This window comes from Podarcis liolepis (assembly GCF_965112155.1).
Source record: "Podarcis liolepis genome assembly, chromosome: 10".
NCBI lineage: Eukaryota > Metazoa > Chordata > Lepidosauria > Squamata > Lacertidae > Podarcis > Podarcis liolepis.
This window is the reverse complement of record NC_139562.1, coordinates 33,384,769-33,404,245: the sequence shown is the minus strand read 5'-3', so window position 1 is coordinate 33,404,245 and position 19,477 is coordinate 33,384,769. Positions and strand designations below refer to the sequence as shown.

The window sequence follows — 19,477 nt, the reverse complement described above, 5'->3', positions numbered from 1 at the left end:
TGCATTCGCTGCATAAGACACACACACATTTCTCCTTACTTTTTAGGAGGGGAAAAGTGAGTCTTATAGAGCAAAAAATACGGTAAGTGATATAAATGCAAAGTTGGCCCTCTGGATGGGGTGGGGGAAGGGACAGTCCAACTGGAGCAGGCCCCAATGTTGTCTTGCCTGCCTGCCTGCCTTGCTTTCTTCCCTCTCACAGAACAGATGGTGTCCCACCCCCCACCCCACCCCTGTGTGTGTGTGTGTTAGGAGAAGGGGCAGTCTGACTCTCCTGTATACACACTTCTCATACCCATAAAAGTGTGCATTTGATTGATCCAGCGCGACCCCCGCTAATTGATTTGCGATCCTCAATTAGCTCTTTACTGCCCGGCACACTTCTCCTGCGGCACGCTCTGCTCCGAGCTCTCAGTCACGCCGTAGCAGAGATAACACAGCGGTGTAAAACTGTCACGTAGCTTGGCTTCCAGACAAACACACAGAGAGTCCAGGTTTGTCTATTTACAGCCGTTTATTCCGACATTTCTCAGGAATTTCCAGGACTATTTGCAGCCATGACAAAACTGCATCCTTTCCCCACAAAGCACAGAGTGGGACTGGCATACTCTTCCCAAGCTCCTCCCAAGCTTCCAAAACTGACGTCAGAATGGTGTGGCATCATGGGAACAACTTAACTCGTTAAGTTCCAGCTCCAACACCCCCCCTTGCTGCACCTTCTGACAAGACCTTTTTGAGTTCAACACCTTCCCCTTTGCCTTGTGCCCCTTCCCGGCATCTTTCCCAGGCACCTGTTGAACCCTTTCAACACTCCCAGAATCACACTGTGCGACACTTTCCCACGCACCCGTGACCTGAAACCCCTCTGACCCACTTGGGCCAGCAGTTGTGTCTTCTCCGTCAGACTTTTCCCCCTCTGACTTGACAACCCGTCCGTGAGCTTTCTCCATTACGCTTACCGGAGATGAAACCTCACACCTGGACATTCCTTTCACAACCCTTGGAGATGCCCAAACCTGCCCTGACCCCTGACCCTGGACCTGGTCCCCATCACCGGGTTCTGAACCCTGATCCTGGACCTGGTCCCCATCACCGGGATCAGCCTCTGCCTCCCTCTCCTCCCCTTGAGGAGACTTTGCACCCGTCACCTGGTGACGTATTCCCTTTTCCTTGAAAAACTCCTCCAGAGCAGACCCAGTAAACTCAGCTCTTCTGTCACTTGTGACAGCTTGCACTTTGGTGGAAAACCTTATTTCTACCTCCTCAATCCAATCTTTGATCAGCTGTGCTGCATCATCTTTGGATTTGAGACCGTGTGTCCAGGAATTCTGTGTAAAATCCTCCTGCATCGTAAGCAGATACCCTGACCCTCCCAGACTTGGTTCCTTTACAGGACCCCACAAATCTATGTGAATTTGTTCAAAAGGTTTTGTTGTTATCCTCTCTACTTTCGGATAACTGCATCCTTTTACCTTTGCCAGTTTGCAAGTTTCACAACTTACAGCATGTCCACATTCTGAGATCTTACAACCTTTGGAAACTTCAGGTAGCACCTGTAGTTGTTCCAAATAACCATGAGCTGTTCGTGTATGCCAAGTATGGACACATGAATCATGATTGGGAATTGTAGCACGCAATGCTTGTGCTTTCTCAACCTTCCCATCACCCTCCAGAGACGTTTTAAGAATGAAGAGATCATTCTGCCCCTTTTTAACCTTGGCAAGCATCCTCCCTCCTTTGGAGATTGTGCACACATCATCCTGAAAACAAACCGTAAATCCCATTTTCAGTAAATAAGGCACAGATAAAAGACAGTGGTGCATCCCAGGAACAGTACAACACTCCAACGTTTCCTGTAAAATAGACATAAAGAGATTTGTAACGTTAGTCACATATTTTTTCTGTCCATTTGCAAACAGTACAGTTTTCCCAACCGGAATTGCCTTGCAATTCCACCTCTCAACAGCAGGTGTCTCTGGAATCAAATTGCAATTAGCTGCAGAGTCAATAACGAAACTTAGCTCTGAGCTTGTGTCACAGCTGTCTTCAGACAAAGCCAGACTAGCTGTTATTTGATAAGTCTCTTCCTGGCACCTGGCACGTCCACCAGCCTCAGTCCCACGCCTGGTTGCTTTTCCAGGCTGGTTGCCATGGAAACCCGACTGGTTCCCATGAGAGTTCAGCTGTTTGACCTTGGCAACATCCTGTCTTGCCTCTCTGCTCCGGTGGGGGCAATCTCGCCGCAGATGTCCCGGTGCTTTACACACGTAGCAACGACGAACTCCAGTGGAAAAACACTGCCTGGGGCTCTTTTCAGCTGGCTTGACCCTCCTTCTTCCGGAAAAGCACTCCTTGCCAGATCCGCCCCCCCTGAACTGCCGCTTCATTCCAGCAGGTTCAGTGGAAAACTTTTCAAACTTGCCTTTGGAACTTTCCGCCCCCCCGACTTGCTCACTAGCACTCCTTGAGGCTAAATCATCAGGAACAGGGGCTCCAGCCATCTCTAGGCTTTCAGCTTCCACCTGCCCTTGGCCCCCTGCTGAGTCTTCACACAGACGTTTCAGCACACGCCAAGCCTCACACGCAGATTCAACGCTCTCCAGGTGATGTTGCAAATTAGCATGAACACCTGCTCTCAACATGCAGAACTCAGCTTTCTCCCTCTGCATTTTCTCCTCCAGAGAAGCAGATTGCGACTTCCGTGGCTATGAACCACGCTCTCACCCATCTTGTCCAGGTATTGCACGCTTGGACGGTGAGTTCCTCAAGCTGTTCAAACGGAGCTTGAAACACCTCCTGGCTATCTGCCATCTTCCCCCGGGGCCCAGCGTACTCACGTAAACAAACAGCCGCTCTCCAGCTCCCGGTCTAGCAGATCAGCTCCTCTGCCTCTTACAACTTCAGGCAGAACTCCAAGCTGGCATCAGCACCGTCGTCAGCTTGCCTTCACCTCCTGCCGTGCCTCCTGCTCGAAACCGCAGACTTCAAAGCTCCGACAGCCTCCTCCCGTGACGGTTTTACGATCGATGATTTAGGTTACCCATAACCTGTGCATTTGATTGATCCGGCGCGACCCCCGCTAATTGATTTGCGATCCTCAATTAGCTCTTTACTGCCCGGCACACTTCTCCTGCGGCACGCTCTGCTCCGAGCTCTCAGTCACGCCGTAGCAGAGATAACACAGCGGTGTAAAACTGTCACGTAGCTTGGCTTCCAGACAAACACACAGAGAGTCCAGGTTTGTCTATTTACAGCCGTTTATTCCGACATTTCTCAGGAATTTCCAGGACTATTTGCAGCCATGACAAAACTGCATCCTTTCCCCACAAAGCACAGAGTGGGACTGGCATACTCTTCCCAAGCTCCTCCCAAGCTTCCAAAACTGACGTCAGAATGGTGTGGCATCATGGGAACAACTTAACTCGTTAAGTTCCAGCTCCAACAAAAAGGCCTCTGCACCCATTGCCTGAGATGTGCTCCTCCTACTTTGCCCCTTATCCTATGCCTCCCCACCACCCACCAGCAGTTCGGCTAATGAAAGCCTCTTCAGATCTTGACAGCTTTAACAAGAATTTGATGCAGGCCCCTGGCTTCACTTATGAATGGAAAACGTTGTTGAATGCAGCACCATGTGACTGTTGCAGCTTTATGCACAGGGAATGGATGATAGATTGCATTGTGAGGAAAAGAAGCTCTGTATGCATGCAAATCCACCCTGACCATCCTATGTCCACTTTCTGTCTCCCATGTAGCCTGACTTGTGCTTCATCCTGGTATCTGGTAAAACTGGAATCCCTGTGGGAGGGCCTGTAAAGTACAGCATCAATGGAAATGGAAAACTGATTGGCCCTCAGGCCCACATCACCAGCCATGGAGCAATCTACATCCTGTTTGGCTTTGGTAAGGTGCCCTATCTTTGTAGTTGATAAATGCCCTGGAATTGGAAGAACTGCAATTTAAGGCCCTCCAGAAACCAGTAATCAAACACATGTGGAAGGCAATGAGCACATGAAATGATGCTCCATAACATTTGTTGCATTTTACATCTGTCTCATGGCCTGTTTTTTGTGTGCAGGGCACACACATTTTCTGAGAGTTCAAAAGACAATATTTTATACCTGGGAAAACATTCTTCTTCAAATTGCCCATTCTGTGCTATCGTGCATAGAATATGGTTGCACTGTGAGCACGTTCATACTAATTGGATGTTTTTGTGTGTGATGTAATTAGTGACATTCATCTTCAGCACTTTATGGCCTTGTTTAGTTTAGACTTTATTATTTATTAATTTTTCTGTTTCTTTGAAGGCTATACAAATTAACTACAGCAAGTCGGCAGTATTATTTATTTTATATTCTCTTAAATGTTGGACAGTAGTAAGGCAGCTCCTTCTCTCCTTTAACAACAATGTGCTCCCTTTCTGTCAACCTCTTGTTTCGTTTCCTTTTTCATTTTGATGCCTCTCTGCTATTGGACTGCATGCATAGAAAGTTTTTGTTTTGTTTATTTTTAAAGAGGGAGGGCAATGCAACACAGCCATCCCTTCGTAAAAAGTCACATCCCACCCCCCGGAACATGTGAATACTATATTGTAATGAGAGTGTGGGAATAATCTGAGCGATCTCTCAAGGATCCCCAACTCTACCACTGCCACCATGCCTGTTTAAAAAGATGCAGCTAGAATGGGGCAAACCAGTTGCATGAGTGTTGCTGGGCAGGTTTGCTTTGTGTAGGGAAGGTTGGTCTGAATGGCTGCCCATTGTATAGGGGACATGACAGCTCTGTCTGCGTGAACTGAGACTGCAGTTTGGAGGGACAGACTGAGAGAGGCATAGAGAGTGAGAGAGATTCAAGGGGGCAGAGTTACTTTCTTCAGGAATCATGTGGCACTAGTGGACCCCCTAGAAATCTAGTGGGGCAGCAGTATCTGTTGGAGTGGCTTAAGCTGTGGATATTTTCTTGCACATTGTGTGTGAATTAGCTTTCATTCACACTTTTGCTCACTTCCCTGGAACCTTGTCACAAGGGGTGGTTAACCAAGTATTTTAAATAAGTACTCAACCTATATTTGCAAACAAGTGCAGCCATTCCAAAATGCCACTAAGCCCCCAGCGATCTCATTCCATAGGAAACAGACCTGGAGTACCTGTTCCACCCCTGGAGCTCTCACCATTTGGAGAATTGGGGACATGTATCAATATTACTACAAGGGGCATTGTGCAGAAACCAGAATGTGCTTGGATGATGCTTTGACTGTGGGTGTAGAAAATGTGTGTGCATTCTGCTGAGCTGATGTTCAGGTTTTTCCCTTCCCTTTGTGCCTTGAAGACCTGATGCAAAGGAGCTCTGTGTCTGCCAGGGAGACAACACTGAATCCACTGAAAAAAGGTCAGCAGGATTCTCATCCGGTGGCTAGAATATGGCTCAGGCACACTTTGATGAAACATGTGGAAAGGCCCTCATAGGAGTGTCCCTGCAGCAACCCTCGTACCTTCACCATTTCTGAATTTGCTTCTTACCTTTGTTGAGGTGCATCAGAATTTTAGTCTTTGCTCCTTCCTGTCACCTAGGTAATGTCCAGGCAGTTGCCTTGCGTGATATCTTTGCTCAAGCCAAAAACCGAGACAGCTTCCCACCAGTTCTGCAGCGTGAGGAGCCAGAGTGGGAGAAGCGCCGGTCTATCAATTTGTCAGAACTTATTGACATCTACAGGTGAGCTATGATCTCCTTTCCACTATGCAGAACATAGGCTTCCTGAATCTCATCTCAATAGCCTGTGAATTACTTTGCATATGGAGATGGCAGGCTCTTCCATTGGGTATACACAGCTGCCAAGAGTGTTTTTCATAGATATAATAATGCCTTGCCTTAAGACAAAGCGGTTGAAGTTGATAACCTTTGGTATCTCTACACCTTTTTTTAGATAACTGTAATTGTTCAAAGTTAAGGAATATTTGGCTATCTCTGTAGTTCAGTACAGATTGTCTTGACATCAGAACTCTTCCTTTGGTGTGTTGGTCACACACACACACGTACGCGTATATGCACATAAAAATGGATTCCTGGATGCCAAGATCCGAACTTGGGGCAAGTACTCTTTTGGTGAGAGAACCCCAGCAGTGTCACAAAATATTCAACAAAGTGTGTAAATATGGGCTGTTTGACTTTTTAAGATATGCCCTTCTAAGTGAGTTCCAGAATTTCCCTCTTTCCCCAGTATAGGAAAAGACTACACATTTGGTAAGTTAAAAATGGTTTACTTACAAACTCTCCAAAGGTCAGGCTCATGTGCTTTTCTGTATGATTATCTTATTCTTTTAACACTGTTTCTTTGTTACGTTGCTTGAAATCTGATGAATTACAAAGGTGTGCTTCGTAAGCTGCCTTGAGTTCATTTGGTGAAAATAGGCAGGGTGGAAGTTTATAAAACAAAATGACTAAATAAATGATAGAATGCAGTAATATGGATGCCCGATCACTTTACATTTGCTCTCTGCCTTCCCCAGCGGAGGTGTTGAGTTTCTGCAGGCAGTAAAGTCTCCAGATGGTAACTGCAGTGACCTCCTTGTAACTACGGAGCATGGTTTGACCTTGCTGCGGGGACAAGACTTGGAGCCACGCTGGGATCTGAAGCAGCAGCACATTGACAGGTTACTGCGATTTGCTTTTGTTTTTGCTTGGAAGGGCTCTCTCCGCAGCTTCTGCATTCTCGTATATACTCCTCCAAAAGTCGGATGGAGGAGGACATCCTATTTGCCACCCTCTCTCTCTCTCCAGATTGGTGATCCACAGCAGTGGAACACCCTTCCCCTAGCTATTTGTAAATGTCCACAACAGAGCATCTCAGATCAGCTTAAAACACGTTAAGTTGGACAAGTGTTTGATGTTTTTATGTTTGCACTTATGGTTGCAACCTGCTTTGAACAGACACTCTGAATTCCATATAATAAAAAGTAAGGAATGACACGGACACTGTGAAGACAAGGAACATGGGATCTTTGGTCCATTCTGGCCCTCCGCTTACTTAAACAACCTAGCTAGTCTTCTTGATAGCAGCACCAAGATTATGGGAGTTCCTCCTTTGAGAAGCCCAGTTGACTCCAGTGAGAGGTAGGTGGGGAATTGCCCCAAATCTGGATCGTTACATGAGTGGTGCAAGACTCCTCTGCCTGATTCAGGCTATTCTCCTACTGCAACCCTGTTGGACACAGCCCACAATGTTCTGGAGGTCCTTCCTCAGAAGTCTGTTTGGGTGTTGCAGGAGAAGGAGGGGGACAAAGCTGCTTTCATCTCACACAATGTTGACTGCAACCCAGTTGGATCATTGTGCGCCATGAAGTCTAGACAGGACAGCAAAAGTCACAGTGCTAGCAGCATTTGAAGAGGTTTTCGTTTAGCTTTCGCACAGCTTGGGGCATTTCAATGCACACAAAAGTTTCCATTGTGCCTGGTCTGTGGGTGAGTGTGCACCTGTTCACTACTTGATGATGTGCTCATGTGAAACTGCTGCCACAGACCAGATGCCACAGGTGAGAGCTCGCATGCCACCTCAAGCATGATTCTTTTCAACGGAGGCTGCTCTCATGTTTATGAATCAGCCAAATAAGCAGTTTGCTGCAGCTAGTGTAGTGCAGATATGAAGAGCACCAGACTACAATCCAGGAGTCCCAGGTTCAAATCCTCACTCAGCCATGAAACTCATTGGGTGATGTACTGCACAGCCTAACCTACCTCATAGCGTTGTTGTGAGGATAAGATGGTGAGGAATGGTAAAATAAAAATACAATTAATATTACAATCAGTAGTAAGCTTCTGCGGACCTCACATGACTAGGAGAAATTTATATTGGTTTCCACAGGCCTATTGGCACATTTTTAAAGGTCTGGAGGATGTCAGGATAGTTAATGAAATGTGCGCATGCAAAGAATCAGGGTAATAAAACGGCATGCTTTCAGGGTGATGAACCAATTACATCAGCTCAGAGTTTTCTCTCATTGTGTATGGTTGGTGAGTAATTGGTTTTGGAGGCCTGCGCTCCATTGTCTGCCTTTTTCCTTCTCTTCTTCCTCTGCTGCATCAACAAATGGTCTTTTGCCCATGCCAGAATAGCACACTTGATGGATGAGCAACCTGATCTCTTTTGGCAAAGCCTGGGTCTGCAGGAATGCAGATGAGTTCCGGTGAAAGGAAGTGTTGCCTCTGAAGGTGTGGATGGGCTCATTTTGGATGCTTTATTTGGCACTCTCTTATTTTGACAGTTGCTCTCTCCATTTTTTGCAGCCAGCCTTCCCCAGGCTACTTCAGTGATGATCAAACCTTGGACTTCCTGTTTCAGGCTCAGATGGCAAACAACATCACGAAACAGGTGCGTTCACTAGCACTCTAGAGAACAGCACAGTTCTGTGCATCTTTACATAGAAGAAATCCTAACTCTGTCTAGTGGGGCTTACCACGTGGTACATTCATATAGGATAGCAACCTAAGGACAACACGTCTCAGTTTTGCTGTTAGTAACAGTATCAGGAGGTAATAGCTGCAAGTAATTTACAAGTAATGGGCAGGGGGAATTCACTGTTATGGGAGGTGAGGGCTAAACTAGACTATGCATCTTTGCATTTAATGGGTACGTTTTTCTAAGTGCAAATAGTAGCCCCTGAAGGTCAGGGATTGAAAATCACTCCACTTGAAGCTGCTTGCTTGTGCTCGAAGGAAATTCTCCACTAGTATCAACGGGGGTTCTTCTCCCAATGCAAATAGCAACCTCAGAGAAGGGATTTTCACCTGAACCACAGTAGATGTCACATCTGATCCCAATAATCATCAGCCCCTGCCCCCACAAGTCCACACCACTGGTTGCTATTTGCATTAAACAAAAACAAATCTATGCACACTCAACACAAATAAACATTTAAAATTACATCCATTCTGAGCCTGAGTTCATAGATTGAAGAGGACCATTTTGGATTGCAGGTTAGAGGGACCACCTTTTTTGAATGCAGAAAGATTATATATTAAACTCCCTGCCGGATGCTCCTCATAAGCACAATGTGAGAGGGGTGGAAAGCTCTGCGATTTGGGCCTCCAGCAACAGCTAGTCTGCTAATAGTGCCTCTGAATATGGAGGCTCAATTTTTAATCCTTGTGATTCCATATCTTACTTTCTCCTTTCCCTGTCTCTTTCCATCTGTTGGACTCTTGGGTTCTTCCTTTTCAGCTGCTAGTGGTGGATGGTAAATCAGGAGAAAAGATCTGGAGCTCTGAGCTACCATGTCACATGAAGAAAACAGACGCCCTCTCGGTGATGACTTTGGACAAAAAATCTGTCTTTCTCTTCTGGGCTAATGAGAAGCAGTCTCTCTTAAAAAGCTTGGTAAGTGAGAGTCCAGCTCCCCAGGTTAGAGGAGGCATTGTGTAGGGGTTTCGTTTCTGACAAGTAAAGGGGGGATGTTCCATTGGCCCTGGAAGCCAGGTATGTTTGTGGACAGCCTATGGTTACACAGCCAATGAGGAAAGGCATTTTGCAGGTGCTCATTGGCATTTTCCTTTTCCTTTTTAACTTCACATATTTACAGGACTCAGCCCTGGTCTGAAAATAGGTTTTTGGGTGGCGCTTGACACAGGTTCAGCCTTGTGCAGTACGTGTGTGTGTTTTGATCCTCTTCAATTATCCTGGTGCTCAGATCTGTCATCGGGGAGAGGGCTGCTATTGAACTTACATGCACGGTTGATTTTTTAAATTCCTGCTACCTCTGTAAGATCCACAAAATTAGAATACTGTTGAACAGGACCTGTTTGTCAGGTCCCACACAGTCTTACTGGGGAAAGCTTTGGTACAGCGTGCTTATGCAAGAGAAGCACACATCACGAAGCAAATGAAACAGTGCTTCTGGGAGTGTTTACAAAGGCTTAGGTGAGACCTCCTTGTTGCCATTAGCCAGAAAAAGCTACATTGTGCCTAGAATCTGCTACCTCCCTAGCTGCACAAACGCTTGGTCCATGCTTTCTGCAAAATCTGCATTTGTGCTTGCTATTCATCCAGCAGCATCCATGTGGCTCTCCGATTGGATTTCTGCATTGTAGCCAAGCCTCCTGCTGTCATGTAAAAGCATTGCTTCTTTGGGTGTAAAGGTCATAGAGAGACTCCACTCTCCTTTAAGATGGCTCTGCACTGCATTTTGAGAGTATGCAAGAGTCTATGCGTAGCAGAAAGATGAGATCTTAGTCTGTGGAGAGAATCACTTACGGTGGTGCCTTCACTTACATTCTCTGATCTCCGGGATGTCTCTTCTTAACACTGGCTGAGTTACCTCCCAGTGGTAGCACCAGATAGCTGCAATGAGCAGGCAAGACAAGACTAAACAAGAGATGTGTGAGATAACTCTATGACAGGTACGTCCAACAGGTAGAGCACTGGTAGATCACTGTCTCCCCCCTCCAAAGAAGCTCAACAAGTTTGGTTCCCCCTTTTTTTGCCCTGCACCCCCCAAAAATGGGGCTTTCCTCATCTCTAAAATGAGCTCAACATCTTGGACCTGAACCCCAAAAAAGGTGATCACTCCCAGTCTTTAATTCTGTGAGTAGATCGCAGTCTCTTGGGAGTCGGCCACCCCTGCTCTATGAGATAAAGCAGAAACCTTTCTTGGCACCAGTTTTCATTTAGTTCCCACCTTGAAAATCAGCTGAGTTCTACTGGGTGAGATCAATGAGATCCATGTTAACTTCCATGAACCAGTGCTAACCAGCAGGTAAACTGGCACTCCTGAAAACATAGGTAGGTATAAGCCTACACCAGACATGGTCTCAGACAAATTACTGCCTCCCAGCTTCAGCTCTCTAACTTTTAAGAGCATATCTAAATCACAAACAGCTAATTCTTATGGTTTCCCCCAAAGAAACCTGGAAATTGTAGCGAATGAAAACAGTAACCTTATACTTCTCACAGGTATTGTAAGGCTAAGGGAGAAGATGAACACGCTCTTTGGTGCAACTTCCTAAGTGGTAGTGAACATGCTGTGGGCTGGTTTTAACTGAACGTTAAGAGGAGTATGATTGCAATGATGACACATGCAGTGGTTGAGAGGCCCCCGCGACAGAAAGCAAACAAACCCCAAAAATTTGCGGAGGAAATGGATGATTCATGACTTTGTCGTTGTTGTTGTAGGAGCCCAGCCCAAGAGTTCACCATCTTTATCTCCTTCATCCCAGTTTCCCTACAGTCCTCTTGGACCTGAGCAACACAACAGGCACAGTTACTGCTTCGTCCAGTAAGTATGCACAGGTGTAGGGAAAAATAAACACACACACACACACACACACACACACAGGTCCAAGTAGATCAGGCATCCCCAAGCTGTGGCCCTCCAGATGTTTTGGCCTACAACTCCCATGATCCCTGGCTAACAGGACCAGGGGTCAGGGATGATGGGAATTGTAGTCCTAAATATCTGGAGGGCCAAAGGTTGGGGGATGCCTGAAGTAGATGCTTAATACCTTCCCAATTTATGGTGGGTAATGGTGGTTCTGCTCTCTTCCTTTCTAGCTTGCTCATGGGGCTTGTTAAAAATTGTTCCGTGTATGCCTACAACTTGGCTGATAGCCTAATAATAATAGTAATAATAATAATAATAATAATAATTTATTTCTACCCCACTCCAGCCACTCTGAGAAAAGTAGGTTGTGTAATTTCCCCCTGTCATCTAAAGCAGGGTGAGAAACCTCAAGCACTAGGGCTGAATGCAGCCCTCCAGACCTCTCGGTCTGATCCTTGCAACTCTCCCTAGAGCCACGCCCCTTTCCCAAGCCACACCTTATCTCTCTTGGCCACACCCCTCACCAGCCCTGTGCCACACTCTCAGGGAGTGCTTTTGCCTGGATGGAATAAGTCCTCTTGCTTGCCTAGGTGGAAGATGGTGGGGCGTGTGTGTGTAAACCTCTGTTTTTTGTGTGGCAGAAAACAGCCTGTTGTATAAAGATAAAAGTCCTATCCATTGCTCCCCCTTTTGCCCCTGGTCCACCTGCCACTGACATGCGGCTGGTTTTCTAATTTTTATATTGCACTTGTAACTTGCCACTTGTAACCGTGTTCGCTAGAGCCAGAAATGCTGGTTGCGGCTGCAACCTTCATATCAGGTTCTGCAGAGACATTTGTATTCATTGCAGAGCTCCACACCGCAGAGCACTGTGATTGGATTTTTTCCTATAAGTAGAAGCCAAGCCCCTGCACAGTTAGAAATAGCCAGTGGAAGTTAGCCTGGTCATCTGATGTGAATGCAGTTATTTGCTTAATTTGTGAGCACACCCCAGTGTTTCCTTTTCCCTTTGCATCTGCCAGTTGGAATCAATGATCTTCAAAAAGACGCATTTTATATCACCGTGACCACAAGCCCCACCTCTGAGCACCAGCCAGGGTTTCTGTCGGTCAGTAAACTCCGCCTGAGGTGGGCCCTGATGTCTCAGAGCCGAGAGGTACCCCTGAAGGAGAGTGACCCCAAAATCAACCGCGGGGAATTGAGGCGATTTCTCTCCAGGATCAAATTTACTGATTTTGCTCACAAGGTGAGATGATTTGAAGAGGTCTTTGGTAAAGATGTGCATGTGAGAGGGGGGAGAATCGAAAGGGCTGCCCTTTTGCAAAGAAAGCGAATAGCAATGTCTGAGGGGCCTGCTGCTTCTTTCCGAAATGAAATGATTCCTACAACTGATTCTTTTTCCCCTGGTTGCACAAATCACAGCTAGATTCAAGGCTACATATGAGGCTAATGCCAGTGACTGATACCAAACCCTGATGTAGGGAGATGCTGGGCACACTCTCCCTTTGCATGGGGGCCCCCCATGCAGATTCTGAGTCAGTAAGCCTTTGTGGGCTCCCTCCAGCCTGACTCAGCTTTTTGCAAAGTGAGAGGAGGTCCTGTCCTCCTTCCCTCCCCCGACACACTGTTGCTGTTCTCATTGATTTGACTGTGCCTCACTTAAAGCCTAAGGCCCTGCAGAAACCTGCAGGCAGCAGTGCCTGACTGACACCCATTTTCTCTCTCTCTCCCCAGTTCTAGCCATTTGCTTCCTCGGGCTTTCTGAGCAACGTGACAAAACCGTGGGCCTCGATATCAGCAGGCCAAGGTGGTTAGCCAGACTTCGCGATGCATTCAGTGCGTTAAGGAAGGAGCCTGAAAGACTAGCTGCTGCTCACCCTTGTGAATGGCCACCTAGTGCTGGGAGGCTGGACTGGTGGTGACCCTCTGGCATCCTGACTTGGTGGAATGCTGCTTGACCTGTTCGTTGCTGCTCCCTGCCTACATCTTTCCTTCCGGGTAGATTGAACATACAAATTTATGCAGAGACACTAGAGTGTGTGTTTGTGTATATATATGTGTGTGTGTGTATATTTATATATTGTATTTTTAATTTATGAAGTGTTTCAGGAAGCTCCTACTTTATCTTAAATGCATAGCAATGTTCTCTGCATAGTGTGGCCTTGGCTCATAACTTTCATCCTTTGGGTTCTTTTGGTTCTTCCTTCTCTTTTGTTTTAGGACTGGGCAGAGATGACCCATGGCTCTCAAAGATGGAGTTCAGCTCCCATCAGCTCCAGCCAGAGTGGTCAGGGATGTTGGGAGCTGTAGTCCAACAAGATCTGGGGGGTGTTGGGTTATGGTCACTGCTGTGTCCCGTTCTTCCTCTCTCCACCCCACATCTCCCGAACCTGAGAGGCATTGTACCCTTTAGTGCTGAACGATTGCATACACTCCTACCTTCAGTCAGAGCCAGGCTGGGTTTGGTGCTGTTTAACTAAAAGTCTGTGTCCCTTTTTCTGAACCGTGCTAGGATCACCTGTTCGAGGGTCTACCATAGTTTTGTATAACCAAAGGATAACAAACCTTCCATTGCAGTGCTCATGTAGATTGTCTGTAGTGGCAAACAAGCAGTGCCCGAAACATTCCATGGGCTTGCAATGTCCCATACTTACTGCAGCCCTACTAAGTGTTGTCTCTTTTCAAGAAGGGTTCCAACATCTGCACAAAGATGTACGATTAGCATTGAGCTCTGCCTCTGGCAAAAACAGGCCAGCAGGTGTTGTGACCAAGTCACTAGGAATACCCAGTTATGATGTTTATGTTTAGAAGCTATTGTTGGCTGGAGTATACATAGAGCATCCTATGGGAGCATCTCTTGCCTAGCAGAGGGATGTATGTTATATACATTCTCCACCCTATGGAACAGGAGTTTGTTTAGATAGGCTTATCTTTACTTTGTCAACTGGATTGTGTCCAAAACTCAATTTTCTCCTGAATGTGTTTAGTCTGCCCAGTGTTCTGATTGCAGGAGAACCTCAGCCTGTGTTGTTATAGGCAGCTCTGTGACTCATTGTTGTATGTGGGAAAACCAACTATGTTTCTGGAGCAATGCATAAAAGCTTTGAAACACCTTCTTCATTAACACTCCCTTCCCTGTGTTAAAGTTGTCTAAGATATTCCTCTTTTCTAGCTGGGAATAAAAGCCTGTTCAGCTGTTCAGATTTCCTCTCTTTTTGCCTGTTGGCAAAAATGATTTGTTTTACATGGCAGAAGACTCCTTCACTCTTTCAGCCATGTCCCATAATTAAGTTACTTTCTTTAGCCATGAAATTAATTAGACCAGGAGCAGTCTGCAATCTGATGTACTCGACTTTTGCTCTGTTGGCTGCTTTTGCACTGGGAGATGCAGCTGCAAATAGGAGGTGGCAAGTCAGAGTGAGCAAGCTTTCACATCCTTGTTGTAAAGTTTCCCTTCCCTCCACTATATTTTCCTAATGATTAAGCCCCTGGTGCTGGATCAGGACTAGCGCTGTGGTAACAGTGAGGGAGAAGCCACTCTGGTTGGCTCTACACAAATTGCAACCTGTACATAGCCATATTGCATCTCTTGTAAATGTCTCTTCTTCATTAGCTTTCATCATGATACCAATCCCTGAGGCAGGGCCTCATTCCGCCTTTCACCTTTTAATCCCTGAGCTTTTGAAGAGTTTGTATAAGTAGAATAGGAGTCTGAGTCTATACTTTTCTAAATACTAGCACAACGCATAGCACTTGTCTTCCCCCCCTAGGCGTGGCCCTTGCTTAGATATAAAGGTATTCGCTCAAGGCATACAAATTGGTTCTAGAGTTTCTTCAGTAGGTAGAACTCCCATGCTGCTCAGCCCTAGCTGGCAAAGGTTGCAACATCACTACTTGAAATGGTACGTGCCCTCCATTGCGTCCTTTAATGCATCCACTTGGTTTGTATTGCTTGGTGACACTGGGTCCTCCATAATGTGAATTTTTCCCCCTCCACGTCTTGTGTGCACTTTAAATAATGATCTTGTCTGTATATTATTTGAACTGTGAACCATGATGGGATAAATAAAGATCATGTACAGCACATTTCTGGTGTGTGACTTGCTTTTCCTAGCTTCTTTGAGCGAATTGAAGAGGACTCTGGGAACAGAGTGAATTTGATAGCTTCTGGCAAGAGTCCTGCTATGAACAGATGTACAGAATTTTCCTGGTGAATCCACCATGGTGAGCATGCGCACTGCACTGTGACACCTACACAGACTTCTGCCCAGACTTTGAGCAGAATGGTGCATGCTGCGGATTGGCTAGTCTTTGTGACCCCTTCAGGGACCGGCCCTGCTTCTCATGGTACCCTTTCACACAAGTAAGGCATCAAGGGGGTGATAGAGAGGCGACCACCTTTGGAGGGAGATTGGGTGACTAAACATGAATGGAGGCGCACTGGTGTGGGAACATCTTCCCATTCTTCTCCCTCTGGAATGTCGTCTTTTTGCTCTTTTTAAGTTTTGCCTTTTTAACCTGCTTTTTATTTTGTTATCTGACACTGGTGTTTTACATCTATGCCACTTTATTCATTGCATTTAGAAGTTGTGTCCATAGTTTTTTCAAGCTGTTTTACATGGCCTTGGAATTTTCTGGTGAAGGGTGGTTAAGAAATATTTAAAATAAATACATTTGGAAACTCTCTTGATTTTAAAAATGGGGTTTATCCAGATGTTTTGGGTTGAAACCAACCAAAAGGATTATTAAACATTCTTTGCATCCCCCCACTCCCTCCTACCTGGATGCAAATCTTACAAAAGTTATGATGGTTAGAAACTGTAAACAAGCAAAGAATCATTCATTGTGGAGGACCTGCTCATTCAGAAGTTCCAGGGTTTTTATTAAACAGGAATTTGATTTATTATGATCCAAATGCTGGCCAGCACTGCCATGTTTCAACAGATCAAATTAGTCAGAGTGGACCTTGCTGAATCTAAGGCAGGGATGCCAATGCCTTCTTCATCCACCTGCATTTGGCATCAAGGTTTACCACCCTGCAGTATTTCCCTACAGAAAAGTGATTTACAATCCCAAATAAGCAAGGAAATTCGATTGTGCTGTTTAATGAGCATACTGGGCACATTGCAGTTTCCTTTGCATCAGGGTTAGATGCTGTCACTCTCTTCTGTCATTCAACATCTCCAGGTAACACTTCCTGCTGTGCAGCAGTGTTGAGCTTCAGTGCCCTGCACCTCCTCAGGACCAAGCTGGATCTGATGGCACTCCTGTTGTTAGCTCTTGCGTGCCTGCTGTGTTCTATTTTTAAAATGGCAAGGATACTTGGCGGGGGGGGGCAAGGGTGGTCCGGATGGTAATCGTAACATGGTGGGGTGACTTTTGCTGCTGCCACCGTCACACTCTAAATTCACATGCCTGCTATTTGCAGTGGGAGGAAGGCTTCCATTGGGACCAACAAGAGCTTTCCTGCCTGTTGCAAATAGCAAGCATTAAGCCCCGCTGATTTGGAGTGAGACTGTGACCAGAGCAAAGGCTTCAAGCACCCTTCCCCTACATCGTGGACCCCATTTGATTTCCCCTCCATGGCTATTCGTGTATTTTAAAACCCAGTCCCAATGTAAAGGCCTGAATAACATCCCATTTCATACCTGGCTCATAGTGGCAGAGCACAGACAGACGGGCCCAGTCTCAGTCCCTGGCACCCCCAGGTACCTTCAGGATATACCCTTATTTGAAACCCTGGAGAGCTGCTGCCAGCCAGTGTGTGCAGACAGCGCTGAGCAAGATGGAAAGAGGCAGGTTCCTATGGTCAGGTGCATCCATGTCAGTGGCTGCCTAACTCCCACCCACATTGAATTCCCCAGCAGAGCAAATGAAAAGAAGTGAGAACCTCAAGGGGAGGAGGCTAAAGCTTGGTTTAGAGCTCTCTCTCTTTTTTGACTGTCCCACCAAGCCCTCTCTCTCTCCCCATCCTAACAGGGATCCTCCCCACCAGATTTCCCCAGGACCTCGTTCATCTCTAGGTCGGGCTCCCTCTGCAGCACCTTCTGCTGCAGCTCCGAGTAGAAGTCGACGCCTTCGGAGACGGAGTGGAGCGGCTTTTCTCGGTGCGGGTAGAAGCCGCCCAGTGGCTCTCGCTGTTGGTACTGAGGCGGGAAGAAGCACTGGTGGTGCTGGGACTGGTCTACCATGAGGCTCCCGTCGCAGGCTTTCTGGTGGTTGCGCTTGAACTCCAGCACGGTTTTGGTGTATGTGTTCAGGGTGGTGACGGCAGAGGCCATGCAGCAAGTAAAGGAGGCCCAGGCCATACTGAAAAAGAGAAACAGACAGGAGAAACGGGGAGAAGAAGGGTCTTATTTGTGTCCTTTCTTCTGTTAGTTAACAATGGCGGATGGATAAAGTTACAGGATGTGCACTGCTTGGAAGTGAAGCAGCGTGAGCACCCCAACAGGCTTGCAGGTGTAAGCCGGCTCACGTGTGACTTCCCCAACAGCATCATGAGCACAAATTACCATGAATGTGCAATAAAAAGGACATGGAGGGGTTTATATTAAGTCCATCTGGCTCTGGTGGTGCTCCATCAGGACCCTGGGCAGACATCATACCCAGCCTTCTACCCAAGATCATTTAGCTCATGACCTACAGCTCTGCAGATGCTATTGCATGACACCTATAATTCTTGGGCGTGCTGACTGTGGCTGCTGGGAGCTGGAATCCAAGAACATGTGAAGGCCACAAATTCCCCATCCCTGGCTTAAGCTGAAGTTGATGGGGATCAAACCATGAGCTGCCTGCATGTGCTCTACTGCGGAATTATGGTCCCTCTTCTTAAACTTGATCTGCCCTTCAATACAGCAATCAAAGGACCACTTCGCTTGATGACAGCGCATATATTTTACAGAGTTGCATACTGTACTTGCCTCACAGCTAGGACCAATTTTAATCCATGTGAATTGTCCCTTAGTTGCGGGATGCAGGTGGCGCTGTGGTCTAAACCACTGAGCCTAGGGCTTGCCGATCAGAAGGTTGGTGGTTCGAATCCCCACGACGGGGTAAACTCCCGTTGCTCGGTCCCTGCTCCTGCCAACCTAGCAGTTTGAAAGCACGTCAAAGTGCAAGTAGATAAATAGGTCTACTTCCAGCAAGAAGGTAAACGGCGTTTCCGTGTGCTGCTCTGGTTCGCCAGAAGCGGTTTAGTCATGCTGGCCACATGACCTGAAAGCTGTACGCTGGCTCCCTCGGCCAATAAAGCGAGATGAGCGCCGCAACCCCAGAGTCGGTCACGACTGGACCTAATGGTCAGGGGTCTCTTTTACCTTTACCCCTTAGTTACCCATGTTAAAGAAATTAATTCACAGCATTTACAAAAACCCCAGTGGCGTAGCGTGGGGGGTGCCAGGGGTGCCAGCCGCACCGGGCGCAACTTCTGGGGGGGGCGCGCTCGCTGCCTCCGGAGTCGCCGAAGAGCCTCGGGCGCAGGCTGTAGCTGGCAGCGGCTCTCAGCGCTCTCCGCGGTCCCCGCGCGTCAGGGCCACAGAGGGCGCGCCAGGCAGCCCCTCCTCACCGACGGGCAGCGTTCGCCTGCGGGGCTCGGCCAGCGCGCTGGGCTGGCCGCGTGGAGTCGCCGAGGAGCCGCCGCCGCCTGCCATGCCGCCCTGGCTGCTTCAACCGCGTCCGACAGCCGGCTCGAGGCTCCTTCCGGCCGGGTCTCCCGACGGGGCGCTGCGGGCGGAGGCTCCGGCACCAAGCGCCACGCCGCCCAGGCTCGGGTCGCTGTCTGGATGCGCGCAGCCCGCCAAACGCGCCATCGGCGGCGCTCTAGTGCCTGCGCGCCAAGACCGCCCACCCGCCCCGACGGGGCCCCCCCACCTGCGCCGGAGGCCGGCCGACGCACTGGCCCCAGAGCCGCCCCCTCCCCGCGCCAGAAAGAAGCCCCCTCCCCGTGCCAGAAAGAAGCCGCGTCGGGACTAGCCGGGCCGGGGAGGGAGACCGAGAAGGCTGCGCCGCGACGCCCAAAGACGCGTGTCTTGGCGTATTAATGACCATGGTTAGGTGTTAGGGGGCGCAAATTACTTGCCTTGCCCCGGGTGCTGATAACCCACGCTACGCCGCTGAAAAACCCCAGCCCACCAAATCATTCTGGGGTGATTTAAATACCCTCTGGAGAA

General features: G+C 47.7%; 2 protein-coding genes across 5 annotated transcripts in view; one reads left to right on the top strand and one right to left on the bottom strand.

Annotated features, from left to right (window-relative positions):
• The window catches only part of FAM234B (family with sequence similarity 234 member B), a 33,723-nt gene extending 18,328 nt beyond the window's left edge, over nucleotides 1–15,395 (top strand). Inside the window, exons 6-13 of the mRNA XM_083464314.1 lie at nucleotides 3,753–3,900; nucleotides 5,571–5,712; nucleotides 6,507–6,650; nucleotides 8,281–8,365; nucleotides 9,215–9,370; nucleotides 11,162–11,264; nucleotides 12,332–12,555; nucleotides 13,044–15,395. Coding sequence (XP_083320440.1) covers nucleotides 3,753–3,900; nucleotides 5,571–5,712; nucleotides 6,507–6,650; nucleotides 8,281–8,365; nucleotides 9,215–9,370; nucleotides 11,162–11,264; nucleotides 12,332–12,555; nucleotides 13,044–13,049 — 1,008 coding nt within the window. The 3' untranslated portion in view covers nucleotides 13,050–15,395. The remainder of the gene's footprint in view (nucleotides 1–3,752; nucleotides 3,901–5,570; nucleotides 5,713–6,506; nucleotides 6,651–8,280; nucleotides 8,366–9,214; nucleotides 9,371–11,161; nucleotides 11,265–12,331; nucleotides 12,556–13,043) is intronic.
• A 772-nt stretch (nucleotides 15,396–16,167) lies between these two features.
• GSG1 (germ cell associated 1) overlaps nucleotides 16,168–19,477 on the bottom strand; it is a 112,452-nt gene continuing 109,142 nt past the window's right edge. For all 4 annotated transcript variants that reach the window (XM_083462790.1, XM_083462793.1, XM_083462791.1 and 1 more), the window contains one exon: nucleotides 16,168–17,618. In XM_083462790.1, coding sequence (XP_083318916.1) covers nucleotides 17,282–17,618 — 337 coding nt within the window. In that variant the 3' untranslated portion in view covers nucleotides 16,168–17,281. The remainder of the gene's footprint in view (nucleotides 17,619–19,477) is intronic.